The sequence below is a fragment of the Erpetoichthys calabaricus genome, chromosome 10, assembly GCF_900747795.2.
Source record: "Erpetoichthys calabaricus chromosome 10, fErpCal1.3, whole genome shotgun sequence".
In the NCBI taxonomy this organism is placed as follows: domain Eukaryota; kingdom Metazoa; phylum Chordata; class Cladistia; order Polypteriformes; family Polypteridae; genus Erpetoichthys; species Erpetoichthys calabaricus.
The window spans coordinates 2732584-2751082 of NC_041403.2; the positions used below are offsets into that span (position 1 = coordinate 2732584).

An 18499-nucleotide genomic window follows, 5' to 3' on the forward strand; every position below is an offset into this window, starting at 1 on the left:
ACAGCCCGCCCTCAGCCCAGACCCATTGGGTCAGGCGTACCTTGTCGTGAGGTTGTGGCTTCGGGAAAGGGCATCAGTGTTGGCCTGCAGTACACCTCGACAATAAATAACTGAAAACTTGTTAGACTGTAGGTCTAAAAACCACCTTGTAACTTGCAGATTTGAATCCCTGTGTAATGCCATCCACTGTAACAGTGCATGGTCAGTCACCAGGGTGAACTCACATCCCAAGAAGTAGTGCCTCAGCTGAGTAATCGCCCATTTAATCGCAAAAGCTTCCCGTTCCACTGCCAAATACCAACAGTTTCTGGCTCAGGTACATAATGGGGTGTTCTACTCCATCAACGTTCTGGCTCAACACAGCACCAAGACCTGTGTCCGAAGCAACCATCTGGAGAATGAAAGGCACAGAAAAATTAGGTGCTTTCAAAATAGGAGCTGATGTAAGGGCCTGCTTAAAGTCACTAAATGCAGCGTCTGTAACGTCATCCCATAACATCTGATTAGGTTTCCCCTTCCTTGTAAGATTTGTCAAGGGCATGGCTCTCTCGGAAAACCGATAGTAGCACGCTAAGCCGAGAAATGCCTGCACCTGCCTCTTGGTTAACACTTGGGTAACATTTCTTTGGATTAATACGAAGACCGGCATTCGCTAGCATCTGTAATACAGCCTTAACCTGCTGTAGGTGTTCCACCCAGGTGCTGGAATAGATGGCAATGTCATCCAAGTAGGCACAACTTTACGAATTATGGGGGTCTAGTCTCACGTGGAGAGGCAAAATGGGAGGATGGGGGGGGGGGGGGGGGGGGGCTGGGGAGCTTTAGGGAGAGAGAAAGGGAGCAAGCTAATTCTAAACTTTCTGAACTTTCTAAGCTAGAATGTCAAAGGTCTCAGTCACAAATTAAAGACAAAGAAAGTATTCTCTCACCTAACAGGTCTAAACACACAGATAATATTTTTACAGGAGACTCACTTATTAAGCAAGGATCAGTTTAAGTTGCAAACAGATTGGACTGTCCAAATATTCCACTCCAGCTATACAAAGAAAACTAGAGGTGTGGGAATTTTAATACATAGAACAATTTCATTTGTAGTATCAGAAGTAGCACCCGATTCTGAAGGGTGATATTTGATGACTTGTTTGACTTGTTTGTATGGAATGTTAATTGCTTTTATTAAATTCAATAAAAAAGGCTAAATACTCTTCTTTGTACTAATTGTGAATGTGTGTACTTATGATAACACTGGTTGTCAAATGTTGTGTCTTTGGTTATTTTCTTGCATCTGTGTAATCATTCTCTTATGTTTTTGTAATGTCCTGCTGCAAACAAATTTCCCTAAAAAAACTACCTAACCTAGCCTACAGTACCCACCCACTCCTGAATGTAAGTAAGACAAAGGAGACTTTGGGAGAAAACAGCAGGGGCACTACCATCCCTTCAATATTGAAAGTACTATTGAAGCACTCAGGAAGAGACGTTGGACAATTGCAGATACCTTGTTGTCCAGATCAAAGAGGACCTAACCTGGTCCAAGCACATTGACACCTTGGTGAAGGATGTACAACAATCTCTTTACCCCCACAGAAGCCTCAGGGATTTCAGGTTGCCCTCCCAGATACTAAATAATAATGATGAGCAAAATCCATGGTGTTTGTTTTTCCTTGGGTTTGGAGAAATCACTGAAATGTTCTTGTGTTTACATGAATATCGCCGAACTTGATGAAATGCATTGAAGTCAATGGGGAAGGACTAAGTGAACTAAATTTGACAGAATTATAATGGTGCAGTCATCTTTAAAGTGTCTCAGAGGGCTAGGGAAACATATGCCAACTATACTAGACCGATTATTGTGGCCAAACAAGTGACCTGAGCTGTGCGGCAAGAGTTTCAACCACTGCACCACCGTGCCTCCGTGAGATCTAAAAAGAGAGAATGCGGAGATGTGAGATCATATATTTCGTCAAAACAAAGTGGAAATGGTGAAATTGTAGTCAAAAGTCAGAACAAATATGTAGGTCTTTTAAAGGTAGGAAGTTCAAAGCGGCGTGTCATGTTTGAAGCCACTGGCTCATTTTGTTTTTTTTGTAGTTGCGCTGAAGGCTCTCCAAACTCTCAGGGCTGATTTTCCTCCTATTAAAAAGATAGAAATGTCTTGTAAATAGTAGTAAATCTTTCGTTATTATTATTATTATTTCATAGAGTCTCCTCTGTTTGGGGGGCGGGGCATGTCAGACTTATACAAGGTTTTGTTTTCACTCTTGCTGCTCCATGCACATGGCTAATTACTATGCATGCATAGGGCGTGCGCCTCCTTCTTTTATATTGACATGGAACTTGAAGACCGACCTACATATTTTGTTACATGCACAGTCAACTCGTCCCACAGAGCCTGTAATGGAAATGATTAACATTATAGACCCGGGGGGCAGTCCCATCAATGTTGGCTCTTACAGCTCTGGATGATGTCACACTGGCCTCACAAAGCATTGGTGAAATTCGCTGATCCACTCTACAAAATAACTTCTACACATCCACTATTGAAAGTATCCAGACAGTAAGTGATACTGCCTGGTTTTAAATCAGCATTCAGCAGGACCACAAAGAACTGCAGAGAGTGGCGCGGTTTGCTAAATGCATCAGAAGGTATGCACTCTTCATCCTCCAGGACAGATACACCAGGTGATGTTGGACCAGGGAAAATGAAATTATTAGTGATTCCAGCCATCCTAATAACGCCCTCTTTTGTGTGGCGGTCAAGATAATGGTACTGCTGCCTGAAGACGAGAGAGACTGATGATGAGCTCCTGTCCACAGTCCATTCATATCTTGAATGAGAAAGTGTCAGGAGCCACATAATGGCCTAGTTTTAATTTTCTTATATTACATTATTATTTGGCTTACACATTTGTGTAAGACAGCTTCCAACATTTGATATAAAACTGGTTACATTTCTTTTTCTATTTGGAGCATAGGCATGTCAAGCAACTTGTTCATGGCGACACAGTGTCAGTAATGGGATCTGAACCCACAACCTCAGAGTTAGAGATGGTAGGTCCAAAGCCTTACTACTATACCATACTGCCTAAGTTGTTAACTGTAACTTATTAAACGATAAATCATTTATAATTTATTAATCACATATTGTGTAATTCTAATATAATGCATACTGTACTATTCCATTATGTTACACAAATGTGAAGGTATGGTCTAAAATAAATAATAAACATAAATTAGCTATCACATTTTCTTTCTCTTAAATGTTTCACTGTTAACAGTAGTTATTAACAGGGTACTTTATTTATCCACTAGATGATGTAGTATATTCAGTATACATCAATATCAGGCAATTGCTAGAATATTAAAACTATAAAGTATTTTACTCAACTTAAATAAGTAAATTATTCTTAATATATACATATATTATACATGAGGAAACTGTAATACTGTAATTCCATATCAAACAATATGTGTGAAACTCCTAATAGCATCTCTTCAGGTATACTTTAGCTTCCTCAAAACATCTATATTTTAGAAACTGTACTGAAATATTATATATACCCAAATTACGAACTTAAACACATAAACAATATACTATAAGGAAAAACAATTAAATTGTACTTACTTTATATATATAATTACACTGACTTTCACATTGGACAAACTAATCTATAAATTCAAAGTGAAGCACTGTGATTGGCCAAGTTCCAACTCCGCACAGGCCAATCACAATGTTTAATAAATTCAAGGTGGACGACAACTTAATTAAAGGTAAACAACACATAAATACTTTACTACCTTTTTAACATAATGGTTTCTGTTGATATTTAAAAAGTCATGTATTATTGTTATTGTCCTCTTATATTGTAGTGGAGCAACTAAAGCATTTCACCACTTATAGCACTGCATGTATAACTGTATGTGACAAACAAAAATTGATTTGATTTAATTTGCAATGCACTCTGCCTTGTGTTTGTGTATTTTGAGTTAAAATGAGTAATTAAAGTAGGGTTTGGTTTTTTTCTTTTTCTTTTACTACCCTAAAGTAGACTGTTTAACATCATACCCTTGGTTTATTGCTATTTCTACTATTGCATTAGGATCTACTAAGTTTATCCTAGACCACTTTTTAAAATCATTCCCCAGGGTTCATTATTTTATTATCTTAATATCTTAAAATTGCTTGAGATTATATTTTAAGCTTAAAGACTGTTAATGATTATATTTTTGGCAGATACTATTTAGACTTTAGCTGCAATAGATATCTCTACTTTGTTTTAATTCTCAAACGCCGCTGCGGGGGGGGGGGGCTTGTTTTGTTTTGGACGTGCTCTGTCTCTTCGTATGTCAGAGGACCGGGACATCGTGAAGTGGGATCTAGCATCATGCGGGGAGGCAAAATGAGGGGGTGGGGGGATAAAGTATCTAATCTATTCTTCTAATCCTTATAACTATAAATATCAACGTAACAATAGGCTATATGGCAATAACTCGTGGGGAAATTTGAAATTAAGATTAAAACTGCCTCACTACCAGTTAAGACTATAAATGACATTAAAAACTCAGAATCAATGTCCCCATGATGGGACAGTTAACTTTGTGAGCTGGAATGTTAAAGGCCTGAATCACGAATTAAAGAGAAAGAAAGTATGCTCTCACCTAACAGGCTTAAACGCTAAAATAGTATTTTTACAGGAGACCCATTTACTAAGCAAGGATCAGTTCAGACTACAAAAAGACTGGACAGGCCAAATGTTCCATTCTAGCTTTACAAAGAAAACTAGAGATGTGGGAATTCTCATACACAGAACAGTCCCATTTGTAGCATCAGATGTAGTATCGGACCCTGAAGGGAGATATGTGATGGTCATGTGCAACTTATTTAACAGTAAAATGATTTTGATAAATGTTTATGCACCCAATGTCTATGATAAGGAATTCATGCAAAATCTATTTGCATCCATTCTCAGTGTGAACACTTATAAAATTATAATGGCTGGGGAGTTTAATTGTGTTTTAAATCCACTCTTAGATAGGACTCCCATCACAGGGGGGGCGGCATCTAACACTGCAGAGACAATTACACAGTTTGTAATTGACCACAACTTATCAGACCCCTGGAGGGTTCTTAACCCAAACTCAAGAACATATTCGTTCTACTCACCAGTGCATCATAGCTACTCAAGAATTGATTATTTTTTTATAGATAATAATTTCTTGCCTACGATTAAATTGTGCAAATACGACATAATTGTTATCTCCATGCACCTCTGGTGTTGGAGCTAAAATCATTAAGCCCCTCACATCCACCTCGCAGATGGCGTCTTAACCCACTTCTAGTAGCAGACGAGAACTGTGCAGAATTTATATCCAAACAAATCAGTTTTCTTCCTAGAGACAAACACATCCTCAAAGGTTTCTGCAGGAACACTCTGGGAAACTCTAAAGGCCTTCTTAAGAGGACAGATTATTTCATATGTTTCCCACAGAAATAAATTAGAAACCAAGAAAGCGTCAGAGCTAAGAAGCGAAATTACTAGAATAGATGAAGTACAAGCCAGGCGTCCAAGTGAGGCTCTTCATAGGAAAAGGCAGGCTTTGCATACAGAACTCAACATCTTGACAACTAAAGAAACTGAACAACTTATTTATAAGTCAAGACATCATTACTATGAACACGGAGAGAAAGCTAATAAGCTTTTAGCTCAACAAATTCACAAGCAAGAAGTTCGCAATGCAATCCCAGTAATCACCGACAAGAATGGAGAAGAAATCATTGACCATAAAAATATAATGCACACATTTAGAGATTATTATAAATCCTTATATTCTACTGAGCCCAAAGAAGACAACACACAATCTAATGCATTTCTGGATACATTACAGACACCACAAATACTTTAAGTGCTGAGGAACAGGATAAACCTCTGACACTAACAGAATTACTAGATACTATAAAGTCACTTCAAAGCAGGAAATCAGCAGGCCCTGATGGTTACCCTGTACAATTTTATAAGAAATTCTCCACTCAGCTAGCTCCCCTCTTATTGGCAACATTTACAGAAGCTAGAGACAATCAAATTCTACCTCAAACTTTTCGTCAAGCATTAATCACCATCTTTCATAAACAAAATAAGGACTTGTTACAATGTGCATCATACAGACCAATTTCACTCCTGAATAATGATGTTAAGATACTCTCAAAAATTATAGCTAGAAGGATGGAGAAAGTGCTGCCTTTGGTAATATCACAAGATCATACTGGATTTATTAAAGGCCGATACCTATCTTCCAATCTCAGATGCTTGTTTAATGTTATATATTCACCAGCAAAATCAAACACCCCAGAGATATTACTATCATTAGACACAGAAAAAAGCATTTGATATGATTGACTGGCACTACATTTTCACTGCATTGGAGAAATTCGGGTTTGGCCCGAATATTTGTGCAAGAATCAAACTACTTTATACCAATCCAGAAGCTTCAGTTTTTATTAACAACATTTGTTCAGACTACTTTAAGCTAGAACGTGGCACCAGACAAGGATGCCCCTTGTCACCACTGCTGTTTGCAATCGCCATTGAACCACTGGCGGTCCACTGTTGAAATTCTTATCAGATAAAGGGGATTGTCAGAGAAGGACTAGAACAGAACATTTCTCTATATGCAGATGATATGGTTTTATATATATCAGACCCAGAAAACACTGTGCCTGCAGTTTTAACAGCACTCACAGAATTTCAAAAGATATCTGGTCTCAGAATTAATCTGAATAAAAGTATACTCTTTCCAGTGAATTCACAAGCATATAATATTAGATTGGACACCCTGCCTTTTACCATAGCAGATCAGTTTAAATACCTAGGGGTAAATATCACAAGTAAACATAAAGCTCTTTATCAACAAAAGTTTGGCGTCTGTATGGAAAAAATTAAGCAAGACTTGCATAGATGGTCAACCCTTCATCTCACTCTAACCTGAAGAATTAACATTGTTAAGATGAATATCCTTCCTAAACTTCTTTTTTTATTTCAAAACATTTCAATATATATCAATAAATCATTTTTTAAGCAATTAGATTCAACTATAGCCTCATTTATTTGGAACTCAAAACACTCACATATCCGAAGAGCGACCCTACAGAGACCTCAGACAGAAGGTGGCATGGGTCTACCTAATTTTCAGTTTTATTACTGGACACAAATAAATGAACATACACAAGCTTGGTCCGCAATAGAAGTAAAATCCTGTAGTACTTCTTTATACTCCCTGCTCTGCGCTCCAATAAATGCAAGTTATTGCAAATATACTAATAACCCAATTGTGCTTTACTCACTCAGAATATGGAACGAATTTAGAAAACAATTTAAGATGGAAAATCTTTTATCTGTGGCACCTCTGCAGGAGAACCACCTCTTTCAACCCTCGCAAACATATCCAGTTTTTAATACCTGGAAAAGATTTGGGATTAAATTGCTCAGAGATCTTTATATAGACAATATCTTTGCATCCTTTGAACAATTTCGTTCCAAATTCAACCTCCCAGCTACACATTTCTTTCACCATCTTCAAATTAGAAACTTTGTTAAACAGAAACTGCCAGATTTTCCTCATCTTGTACCCTCCACCATGCTGGAAAAAATACTGCTCAATTTTGAGGAATTAGACACCATTTCCGCATTATATAAAATCGTATTAGAGTCCCTTCCTTTCAAAGATCCAAGAGGACAATGGGAAAAAGATCTCTTAATTAATAGATCAGAAAAGGAGTGGAAGGTAGCATTGCAGAGAATTCACTCGAGTTCTATATGCGCAAAGCATAGAATTATTCAACTAAAAATTATACATCGAGCTCCTCTGTCTCACTTAAAACTGTCCAAAATGTTTCCAGGGCAAGATCCAACCCGTGAACGCTGCAACCAAACTCCTGTCTCACTGGGTCACATGTTTTGGGCCTGCACCAAACTAACATCATTTTGGACCAAAATTTTTAAGTGCCTTTCAGACAGCCTTGGTGTCCCAATCCCTCCTAACCCATTAACAGCTCTGTTCGGTGTTCTTCCAGATGGAGTTGAAGTGGAGAAGGACAAGCAAACGGTGATTGCATTCACTGCAGTTTTGGCACGCAGACTTATTCTGTTAAATTGGAAGAATCCTAACTCTCCTCTGATAAGTCAGTGGGAAACCGATGTTTTATATTATTTGAAATTGGAAAAAATCAAATTCTCAGTTAGAGGATCTGAACAGAATTTTTTCAAAACATGGCAGGATCTAATCAATAATATTTTAGAATAAGAAGAAATAATTATTTCCGCATTTCTTTTCCTTCTCCATTTATTTATTTATATATATATGTTTTTTCCCTTTTTTTTTTTTTTTGTTTATTTTTGGCTTATTAAAAAGCCCTAAGCAATTCTCCTTTGGCCTTGCTCTCCTTCTCAAGGGTGGGGTTTGATTTGTCTTCCGTTCTTATTTGTATAAATTGATCTATTTGTATGGAATGATTACAATAAAATTAATAAATAAAATTTAAAAAAATAAATAAATAAAATAAAATGAGTATTTAAGTCCAGGAACAAATCTGCAAAAATTCACATTGTTTTGCTTCCTATATAAAGTATATGTTGGAAAAGCCTCATTCGCTACGGTGGTTAACGTTGCTGCATATACTTGCATACACTGTATGATGAGGAGAGTCATTCAAACAAGTTTGGAAAATGGATAAATATTAAAATTGTCCAAAAATTGTACTCAAATTCTTTTTCATTACGCTATAGCCTGCCTTCATGTCTGGTGCCAAAGTCTGCAAGTATGAAAAAGCTGAACCACTTAATCAGGCTGGCAAAATATTTGTCTTCTCCATACCTACTGCAACAACATCCATAGTCACTTCAAAATGTGATATCCAGGTACTAACAACAGTGGAGACAGGAGGACGCAAATCCAAATAAAACCTGAAATGTTGTCATTCTGAATCCCCCCACATTGCACACAGTAGTTTGTCATCTGCCATCCTCCAGCCCTGTGTAGCTTAACTTGCCATGAAAGAACCAAAAGGTTTACTGTGCTGAGCAAGAATACAAAAAAGTCAGTGCTGTAACAAAGCTTAAGCTACCAGCCAGTATAATGAATACAGCAAATTCAGAAATAATTCAGACCTTTTTACTTTTTTAAACATTGTAATGTGTTATAGATTTAATATTAAATGCATAAATTTGCTCTTTTTGTCCATCAATCTACACTCCATAAGCCATAATGAAAAAGTGAAAATATGTGACCAGAAAGGTTGGCAAATATATTACAGATCAAAAACTGAAACCTCTCTCATTTAAGAAAGTATTCAGAGTCTTTGCTGTGATGCTCCAAATTGTAGACAGCTGGATCCTGATTGCTTTTAGAAAGACATGCGTGTACTTGTGTACCACAAAGAGGTCCCACAATTTACACTGAATGTAAGGACAATAACATAGCCATAAAGTCCAAGGAACTCAGTAGACCTTTGCAATTAAATTATAGCGAGGCATAGATCAGTACAAATGAATCAAACTCTTTCTAAAGTTTTGAGATGTTCTCAGGAGCACAGTGGCCTCAATAAATGTGAAATGATAGACTTTTGGAACCATCAGGACTCTTCAAAGAGTTGGCCATCAATGCCAAACCAAGTAACTGAACAAGAGAGTCCTTCATCAGAGATTTGTCCTAGAACCCAATGGTTACTCTAACAGAGCATTAGAAGGCCTCTGCAAAGATGAGAGAACCTGTCAGATGAACAACCACCTCAGCAGTACTCCATCACATATGCATTTGTGGTAGAGTGGCCAGATGGAAGCCACTCATGATTAAAAGGGATATGACAGCTGGCATGGAGTTTGCCAAATAAAATGTAAAGTTCCTGACAGCGTGAGACCAGAGATTTATGCTCTGAGGGGATAAGGCCCAATGATCCTTATCTGATCAGACCACGGCGCTCTAAGCATTATGTCAGGTGCAGACCAGGCACTGCTCCTTACCTGCCTAACACCATCCCTATGGTGAAGCTTAGTGGAGGCAGTGTCAATGCTATGGGAGTGCAGGGACAGGGAAACTGTTCAGAACTGGGGGAAGAGTTAATGCAGCCAAATACAAAGAGGTCCTTGAAGAAAACATGCCACCTCCGACTGGGATGATAGTTCACCTTTCGGCATAATGACAACCCAAAGCATACAGCCAATAAAACACTGGAATGGCTTTGGGACAAGTCTCTATGTGTCCTTGCGTGGCAAAGCCAAAGCCCAGACTTAAACCCCATAGAACATGCATGGAGAGACCTGATGTTGGCAGTTTTCAGACATTTCCCATCCAAACTAATGGCACTTGAGAAGATCAATTTTTAATAAATTTGCAAATCTTTCTGAAAACATGAGAAAGATGTGCAGAAAGTGAAGGGATCAGAATACTTCCTGAATCTGCTGTAAATACAGTATATAATAAAATACAACTGACCACACTGCCACCGACGTAAGCTGCTACCTTTATGTTACAGAAGACAGCTGCTTGAGAGCCACTCACCATGATGTTTGATGGATGTTTGATGGTCTTCCACCTTTGATTCCGCCTTCTAAGCAGATGTCGTGATGATGGAGATGAATAATAAACAGGCACAGTATTATTTTCCCTTACAAGGGTTGTTATATTATTGGCTTGTGACACACAGCTGCAGAGACTTGCTACACATCAGTTGCTTACCCGTTTTATTTTAAACTGCCCACCAACTCTCTTTTATATCCCCTATGTCATCAGAATGATCTTTTACATTGGTTTTTATTTTTTCTTGGAAATTATGATAAGCAGTATTATTCTGTAGTAACCCCTACTTTCTCTGCTGTTCTTTTTCCGTTTTTTTGTGGTGGCGATCTGCGCCACCACCAGCTGATCAAAGCACCGTGTAGTCCCTACATTGATGGATTGAAGGCCAGAGGTCCACATGACCAGCATCATCAAATTCTTCCACCATGAGCACTGATTGAGATCATTTATGTGAGGTAGAATGCCCAGTGGACGCTGGACGGTCTTGTGGCCTTGGAACCCCTGCAGATTTTGCTTTTTTAACTCCAGCCCTCTGGAGTTTTTTTTTTGTTTGTTTTGTTTTTTCTGTCCTCCTGGCCATCGGACCTTACTTTATTGTTTGTTACTTAGTATTGTCTAATCTTATTTTTATATTTCTCTTTTTTATAAACTTTTCTTTCTTCATCTTGCAAAGCACTTTGAGTGACATCATTTGTATGAAAATGTGCTATAGAAATAAATGTTGTGGTTGATGTGCTGACTTTAATTGTCACCCTTAGTAAAAGTTTTCTCCTTAGATTTCTCCAGATTGTGAAAGATCCCACATACTATTGTAATCATACTTTAGATGTAATTATCATCCATGTTGTCCACCATCAATAAAACTTTTCCATGAATGAATTAGTTTAAAAATTTACCAAGAATGAAACCATTCCAAATCATTCCTTGATTGCCTTTAATTTGTTATAAGATTAATTATTATAAAAGAATGAATCCAAGACTGGAACTATATATACAAATGAGCTGTCAAACATCCCCTACTCATATATAAAAGAAGCATTAGATAAAGTTGTGTTCCTCAAACCAGAATTGAAGTAGAAGTAAAAAGCTCATTTTGCTTTAACCCAATGGCAGGCTTTCTGAAAGTTGAAAGACATAAGTTAGCAAGGCAAATTTATAAATAGGCATGAGCTGACAATATTTCATTGAATAAGAAAGCTCTCTAAAAGGCATATTCAGAGTACTAATCCAAATTAAAAGATAAAAATATTAAATATTCCTACATTTCTTTAAAAATAACAGCTAACATGACTAATGAGAAATACCATATCTCTGAAAAAAATCTATTTAAAGGAATGATATATTTTAGTATGTTACTTAGCTCATTTGGTTTGTAGTGATGGCTGATAAAAGTATCATGATTTCATATTGAATAGGAATAACAAACTTCCTGATAGGATGGGTATCTACAGAAAGAAACACCAGACCACAACAAATAATATAAAAACATCCATGAAAACATTTCACGTTACACACGTCACATAATCCACAGATAAAGTCCAGCAATGTGGTCCAGCATTGGCTTCCTTAGGCACCTTACTTAGTAAAATCTTGGCCATCACTACACACCACGTGGAGTATGGAACATATAGAAAACGATACTTTGTGAGTGGAATATACCTTTAATATTAGTAGCAATGTTTATATTGATTTATTTATGATAAATAAGATTGCATAACATTACAGAATGGGCAGTCTGTTTCAGGGTCTGATAGCAATGGATCAAATGAGGTCACCTCTGTTTTAATTTAAAATTAAGTTTTTGAAAAATTATATTTTTAAATTTAAACTTAGAGTCAGGATTGCATTTGGGCCTTTGCCTTCTTCTTTGTGCTTTTTCTTTCCCCCTTTGTCACTATTCCTCTTGTTTGTTGAGTTTCAATTTTGTGAGTGCAGTCAGGGCCTAAAGAATGTTTAGCACTCTCAAGTGCTACAGTCATTAGGGCCGCAGCCACCTGATTAGATTACAAAGACTTTTGTTTACCCACAGACAATAATGCATTACAAATATCTAATGACTTCTGTCAAATTTAAGAGGATTACCTAACTCATTACTTCATGGAAAAAATAATCACATTGCTACTTACTTTATTTTTAATGTTGCTGTGATGTATGTGTAAAGATGAGACAGAAGGGGGTGTTATTCACACCAAGAAAAGACGTGCGGTATTGACTCTGAGGCATTTCTAATTCATGGGATTATAAGAGGCAACACAGTGATGTGGAGATGCTCTTTCCACACTTATAGCTCAAATTCTTTCTTTCTTTCTTTCTTTCTTTCTTTCTTTCTTTCTTTCTTTCTTTCTTTCTTTCTTTCTTTCTTTTGTATAGTGCACCTCCATGGGTTCAGGCTTAGAGTGCTGTAGCAAGTTTAACTCATTATCGCTGGGGCTGGGTGGTCTTGTGGCCTTGGAACCCATGCAGATTTTGTTTTTGGTTTTTTTTCTCCAGCCCCTGGAGTTTTTTTTACTGTCCTTCTGACCATCAGACCTTACTTTATTCTTTGTTACTTTGTATTGCCTAATCTTAAATTTTATATTTTTCATTCTTCATCTTGTAAAGCACTTTGAGCTATATCATTTGTATGAAAATGTGCTATAGAAATAAATGTTGTTGTTGGAGTCTGAATGATCTCTTCATGTCCGGGTGGATTTTCTTGCCCACAGCCTTAGGGTAACTAGATTGTATGTGAGTGTTTCCCTAATTCTATCCTCAGATGGGATGGGTTTGGGGGGTACAATGAACCAACCCTTTGATTAATATAGAAATGTTAGAATATGAATGAACGGAGAGAATTCGTTAGACCATTGCTGAATAAGATCATCAAGAACTGCTTCATCTAGTTAGGCCTTTCAGCTTCATCTCATCAAAGCAGGCATCAGCGGCTCTCAGCATCTGCTGTAGGGCCTTCAGGAGCAAAATGTCCACATTCAGGTCAACCTCTGTCTCTGTTGAGTAGTTCTTAACCAGGGAGACAGCAGAGACAGAAACTCCCAGCATCTGTTTTAGCTGAATTACCTGAAAACAATAGAAACATGACTTTAACAGGGACATGAAGAAGGTGACCTACACTTTAAAAAGTAAAGGTACCACATGGGATCTTCAGAGCAGTGCCACAGGGAACCATATTTGGTCCCCAAGAGCACCATGCACTTGAAGATTCCAGAGAGAATCTTTATTTATTTAGATTTGTAACAAGCTCCATAATAGCTATGAACATGACGATAACACATTTGTGAAAAACCAATAGGTTCCTGATTTTAAAGGGACTTTTGCTGAATAATACGATGCAGACTAAGTTCGTTTTTTCTTGATCTGTTAGTATCTTGCCTACCAGACTTTAAAGATTTCTATGAAGTCAGTAGACAGATTGGGAGAGCATGGGGTGGTCATAAGGTCGCTGGAAAGGGGTGTGTGGCGCTCCCGATATCTATGCAAAAGGTTAAAGGTCCAAGTCTTTAGAGTCCTGGTGTTTCCTGTCTTGCGATATTGTTGCGAGATGTGGATGCTATCCATTGACCTGAGACGGAGACTGGACTCCTTTGGTACTGTGTCTCTCCGGAAAATCCTTGGGTACCGTTGGTTTGACTTTGTGTTGAATGAGCAGTTGCTCATGGAGTCCTGAATGAGGCACATTACCTTCATTGTGAGGAAGCGTCAGTTACGTCACTACGGCCATGTGGCACATTTCCCCGAGTTTGATCCAGCTCGTAAGATCCTCATTGTCGGGGACCCGAGTGGCTGGACCAGGCCAAGGGGCCGCCCATGTAACACCTGGCTGCTGCAGATAGAGGGTCATTTCCAGAGGGTGGGACTGGACTGTCTGCCTGGGGGGTTGCCAACCGGGATCCCGAGTTGTTTCGTCATGTAGTGGGTGCGGCACCACACTGTACCAGTGCATGCTTCCCAACTTGACTTGACTAGATATTAGGAACCTTTTCTAAGCATAAAGAACAAACTTCATATGCAAAGAACCTGTCACAGAATGAAATGGGTCTTTGTCAAGCAATGGCTCTATGAGGAACCACACAACCCAGTGAGCTGTTATTTAGTACTGTTCTTTTTAAGAGTGTAGAGACAAACCCAGATTTGATTGCAGCTAGTAGTGATGAAAATATCTTCTATGAAAATGTCTGAAAAAGCATTCCAAATACAGCATTTGGAATCAGCCACATGTAATTAATTCTAAATACATAAAGGGACATTGAGTACATCAGCATAATGAACACATACAAATGTGTTTAGGGTCTATAATATAATATACTTTGTTGAACTTTATATTATGAACCAGATGCTACTACAGACACTTATATGAATACATTACACAAATCATTCAAAATAATCTACGGTATATCAATCCAGTCTTTTCTTTAAAGTCCCGAAAATCACTTTTTTGTCAAATTAACAGAATACAACAAAATATATCCATTGTCAAACATATACATTTCAGAGACAACTTCAGGACTTGTCGACCAGTAATACAATTCCATGCAGAAGGGTTGGTGCTGTCACTTAATGCCTCTCATTTCATTCTACCTCCACATTCAGCGATCAGCGGCGGGCTGCTGTGTGACGTCACTTCTTTTTCCCACACAGATGCACCCACCTTTTCCACCATAAGTGGGTCTGCTGCAATCATGAAGTCAGTCTAGCTTACGGCTCATGTCACTAAAGACGTTATTTTGGTTTTCAGTGAATTGTTTTATTGTTTTGTTTTCAGATATATGGGGACCACCGGAAGGTGCTGAAAACCCTTATTATTTCTCTTGTCTTTTTGTGACAGTATATTGTAGTAGTCAGCATATCACCCTCAAGACAGGTGGGGCTGAAGGGGTGATTGACAGCAAAATGTTCACACGTGTGCTGAACTCTGCATTCCAGCAATCCCTGGAATGTTTTCATTGCACCTTACAAGTCTAGGAAGTCTCAGGAAGGCAGGTGGAGACTCCCAGGGCATTAAAAATACAACCCTGCAGATGGCAATTGATGCTGGGTGACATATTACCCAATCTAGTTTAAGTGACTTATCAACCTACAGCTTTAACAGAGAAAGGCAGATTCTTCCAGGAGCACAATTATGAATCATTTGTTGTAAATGAACATGCCCATTATCAGGCTTAACTCTCATCGACCTTTGTCAACTCTACTTCCTGCATCCTCACCATTCCACAGTCCTTCCTCTCATTTACACGCATGTATTTTGTCGTTGTGGTCCTACTGACCTTCATTCCTTTCCTCTCATATCTCCACCTCTCCAAGGTCTCCTCAGCAAACATCATAGTCCACGGCAACTCCTGTCTAATCTTGTCTGTCAACCTGTCCATCACCATTACAAATAAGAAAGGGCTCAGAACCGATCCCTGATGTAATCCCACCTCTATGATGAATGCATCCATCACTCCTACCGCAGACCTCACCACAGTCACACTCCCTCGTACTTATCCTGTACAACTCTTAATACTTCCCTGCCACTCCTGACTTCCTCATACAATACCACAGCTCCTCTCGAGGCACCCTGTCATATGCTTTCTCCAGGTCCACAAACACGCAATGCAACTCCTTCTGGCCTTTTCTATACTTCTCAGAAAGCATTTGATAAGGTGCCACATGAGAGGTTGGGCATCAAATTAAAAGAAGTGGGAGATCAGGGTGATGTTTGTAGACGGGTGCAGAATTGGCTCAGACACAGGAAGAAGAGGGTGATGGTGCGAGGAACCTCATCAGAATTGGCCGATGTTAAGAGTGGTGTTCCACAGGGGTCAGTGGTAGGGCTGCTGCTATTTTTAATACAAATAAATGATTTAGATAGGAATATAAGTAACAAGCTGGTTAAGTTTGCAGATGATACCAAGATAGGTGGATTAGCAGATAGTTTGGAATCTGTTATATCATTACAGAAGGACTTGGACAGCAGACAGGCTTGGGCAGATTTGTGGCAGATGAAATTTAATGCCAGTAAATGTAAAGTATTACACATAGGAAGTAAAAAATGTCAGGTTTGAATACATAATGGGTGGTCGGAAAATCGAGTGTACACCTTATGAGAAGGATTAGGAGTCGTAGTGGACTCTAAGCTATCGACTTCCCTTCAGTGTTCAGAAGCCATTAAGAAGGCTAACAGAGTGTCAGGTTATATAGCGCCTTGATGTGTGGAGTACAAGTCACAGGAGGTTCTGCTCTGTCTTTATAACACACTGGTGATGCCTCATCTGGAGTCCTGTGTGCAGTTTTGGTCTCCAGGCTACAAAAAGGACATAGCAGCGCTACAGAATGTCCAGAGAAGAGCGACTAGGCTGATTCCAGGGCTACAGGGGTTGAATTATGAGGAAAGATTAAAAGAGCCGAGCCTTTACAGTTTAAGCAAAAGAAGATTAAGAGGAGACATGACTGAAGTGTTTAAAATTATGAGGGGAATTAGTCCAGTGGATGAGAGACGGTGACTTTAAAATGAGTTCATCAAGAACACAAGGACACACTTGGAAACATGTTAAGGGTAAATTTCGCACAAACATTAGGAAGTTGTTCTTTACACAAAGAACGATAGACACTTGGAATAAGCGACCAAGTAGTGTGGTAGACAGTAAGACTTTAGAGACTTTCAAAACTTGACTTGATGTTTTTTTGGAAGAAATAAGTGGATAAGACTGGCGAGCTTTGTTGGGCTGAATGGCCTGTTCTCATCTAGAGTGTTCTAATGTTCTCCATGAACACCCTCAGAGCAAACATCACATCTGTGGTGCTCTTTCTTGGCATGAAACCATGCTGCTGCTCACTGACCATCACCTCCCTTCTTAACCGAGCTTCCACTACTCTTTCCCATAACTTCATGCTGTGGCTCATCAACTTATCCCTCTGCAATTACTAAAGCTCTGCACATCCCCCTTATTCTTAAAAATCGGTACCAGGGCACTTCTTCTCCACTCCTCAGGCATCCTCTCACTTTAAGTGTAAATGAATAACAATCTAAGTAAAAACAAGAACCACTTAATCAATATCAGATAATGAACTCTTCTGGCATCTTGACAGCAAGTAGCACTGAAGGTAGAAGTGAGGAGAGAGCCGGGTGTGTGGTCAAAGACCTGCAGGAGGCATCATCCACCTGATTGGCCAGACTCACCTACACCATCACAGCACAAGTAGTTTTGCATGGATGGAGCAGCAATTGGAACACAGATGGCATTGTTGAGAATTTGTAAGGGTTCAGTTAATGCTTTATTGTTTGTGAGGCAGACACTGCATGATTTTATTATTTTGTTTATTTGATCCTGTCTTCTATTTCCTTCCTTCAACTTACCTTTTCATGAAGATAATTGCTCCAGTACACTTTGGTAAGGTCCTTATTAACTTCTTGGCAGGCCTCATCTATCTTAGTGACCAGCACAAGCTGAGGAATGCCTGCAGGGTAAAACAAGAAAGTTCCTTTGAAACTCTACTTCTACCTCCCATTTCTCACATCATCTCCATCTAACTTCATGTTATATCCAAACTTTATTGTTTCCTTTCCTCAAGTAGTTTGATTCATCTTGGTTGTCTCTGGTGTGACTGAGGCAGCTGTCCTTGAGTAATGTGGATTATTTTTACCTGTATTTGCTCCAAAAAAACTCACAATAAATCTGATAATATCAATGGCAAAATTAGGAAATCACAATGAATTATGTTTGGATTTGAGTTGAGGCAACCGGTTACTTTATAACTCACAGCAAAGCAGTCCCACTGTCAATCGTTTTGTGTCACTGAGTGAACTTTATTAAGCATCAAACAAAACGGGTGAGTTTGGGTGAGTGAGAAAGTTTATATTAAAACACTTAAAAAATGTGCATATAACCAGGGGCCAGTTTACAACATGTAAATCTACAAGGAACTTAAACAGAAAGAGTACTATCATGGCAGC

At 38.6% G+C, this 18499-nt stretch overlaps 2 protein-coding genes across 2 annotated transcripts in view; one reads left to right on the forward strand and one right to left on the reverse strand.

Annotated features, from left to right (window-relative positions):
* The window catches only part of LOC127529379 (uncharacterized), a 773396-nt gene that overhangs the window by 219357 nt on the left and 535540 nt on the right, over positions 1 to 18499 (forward strand). The window lies entirely within an intron of this gene.
* The window catches only part of LOC114658698 (uncharacterized), a 115110-nt gene that overhangs the window by 46699 nt on the left and 49912 nt on the right, over positions 1 to 18499 (reverse strand). Inside the window, 2 exon segments of the mRNA XM_028810732.2 lie at positions 13446 to 13626; positions 17903 to 18003. Of these exon segments, the coding sequence (XP_028666565.2) occupies positions 13446 to 13626; positions 17903 to 18003 (282 nt within the window).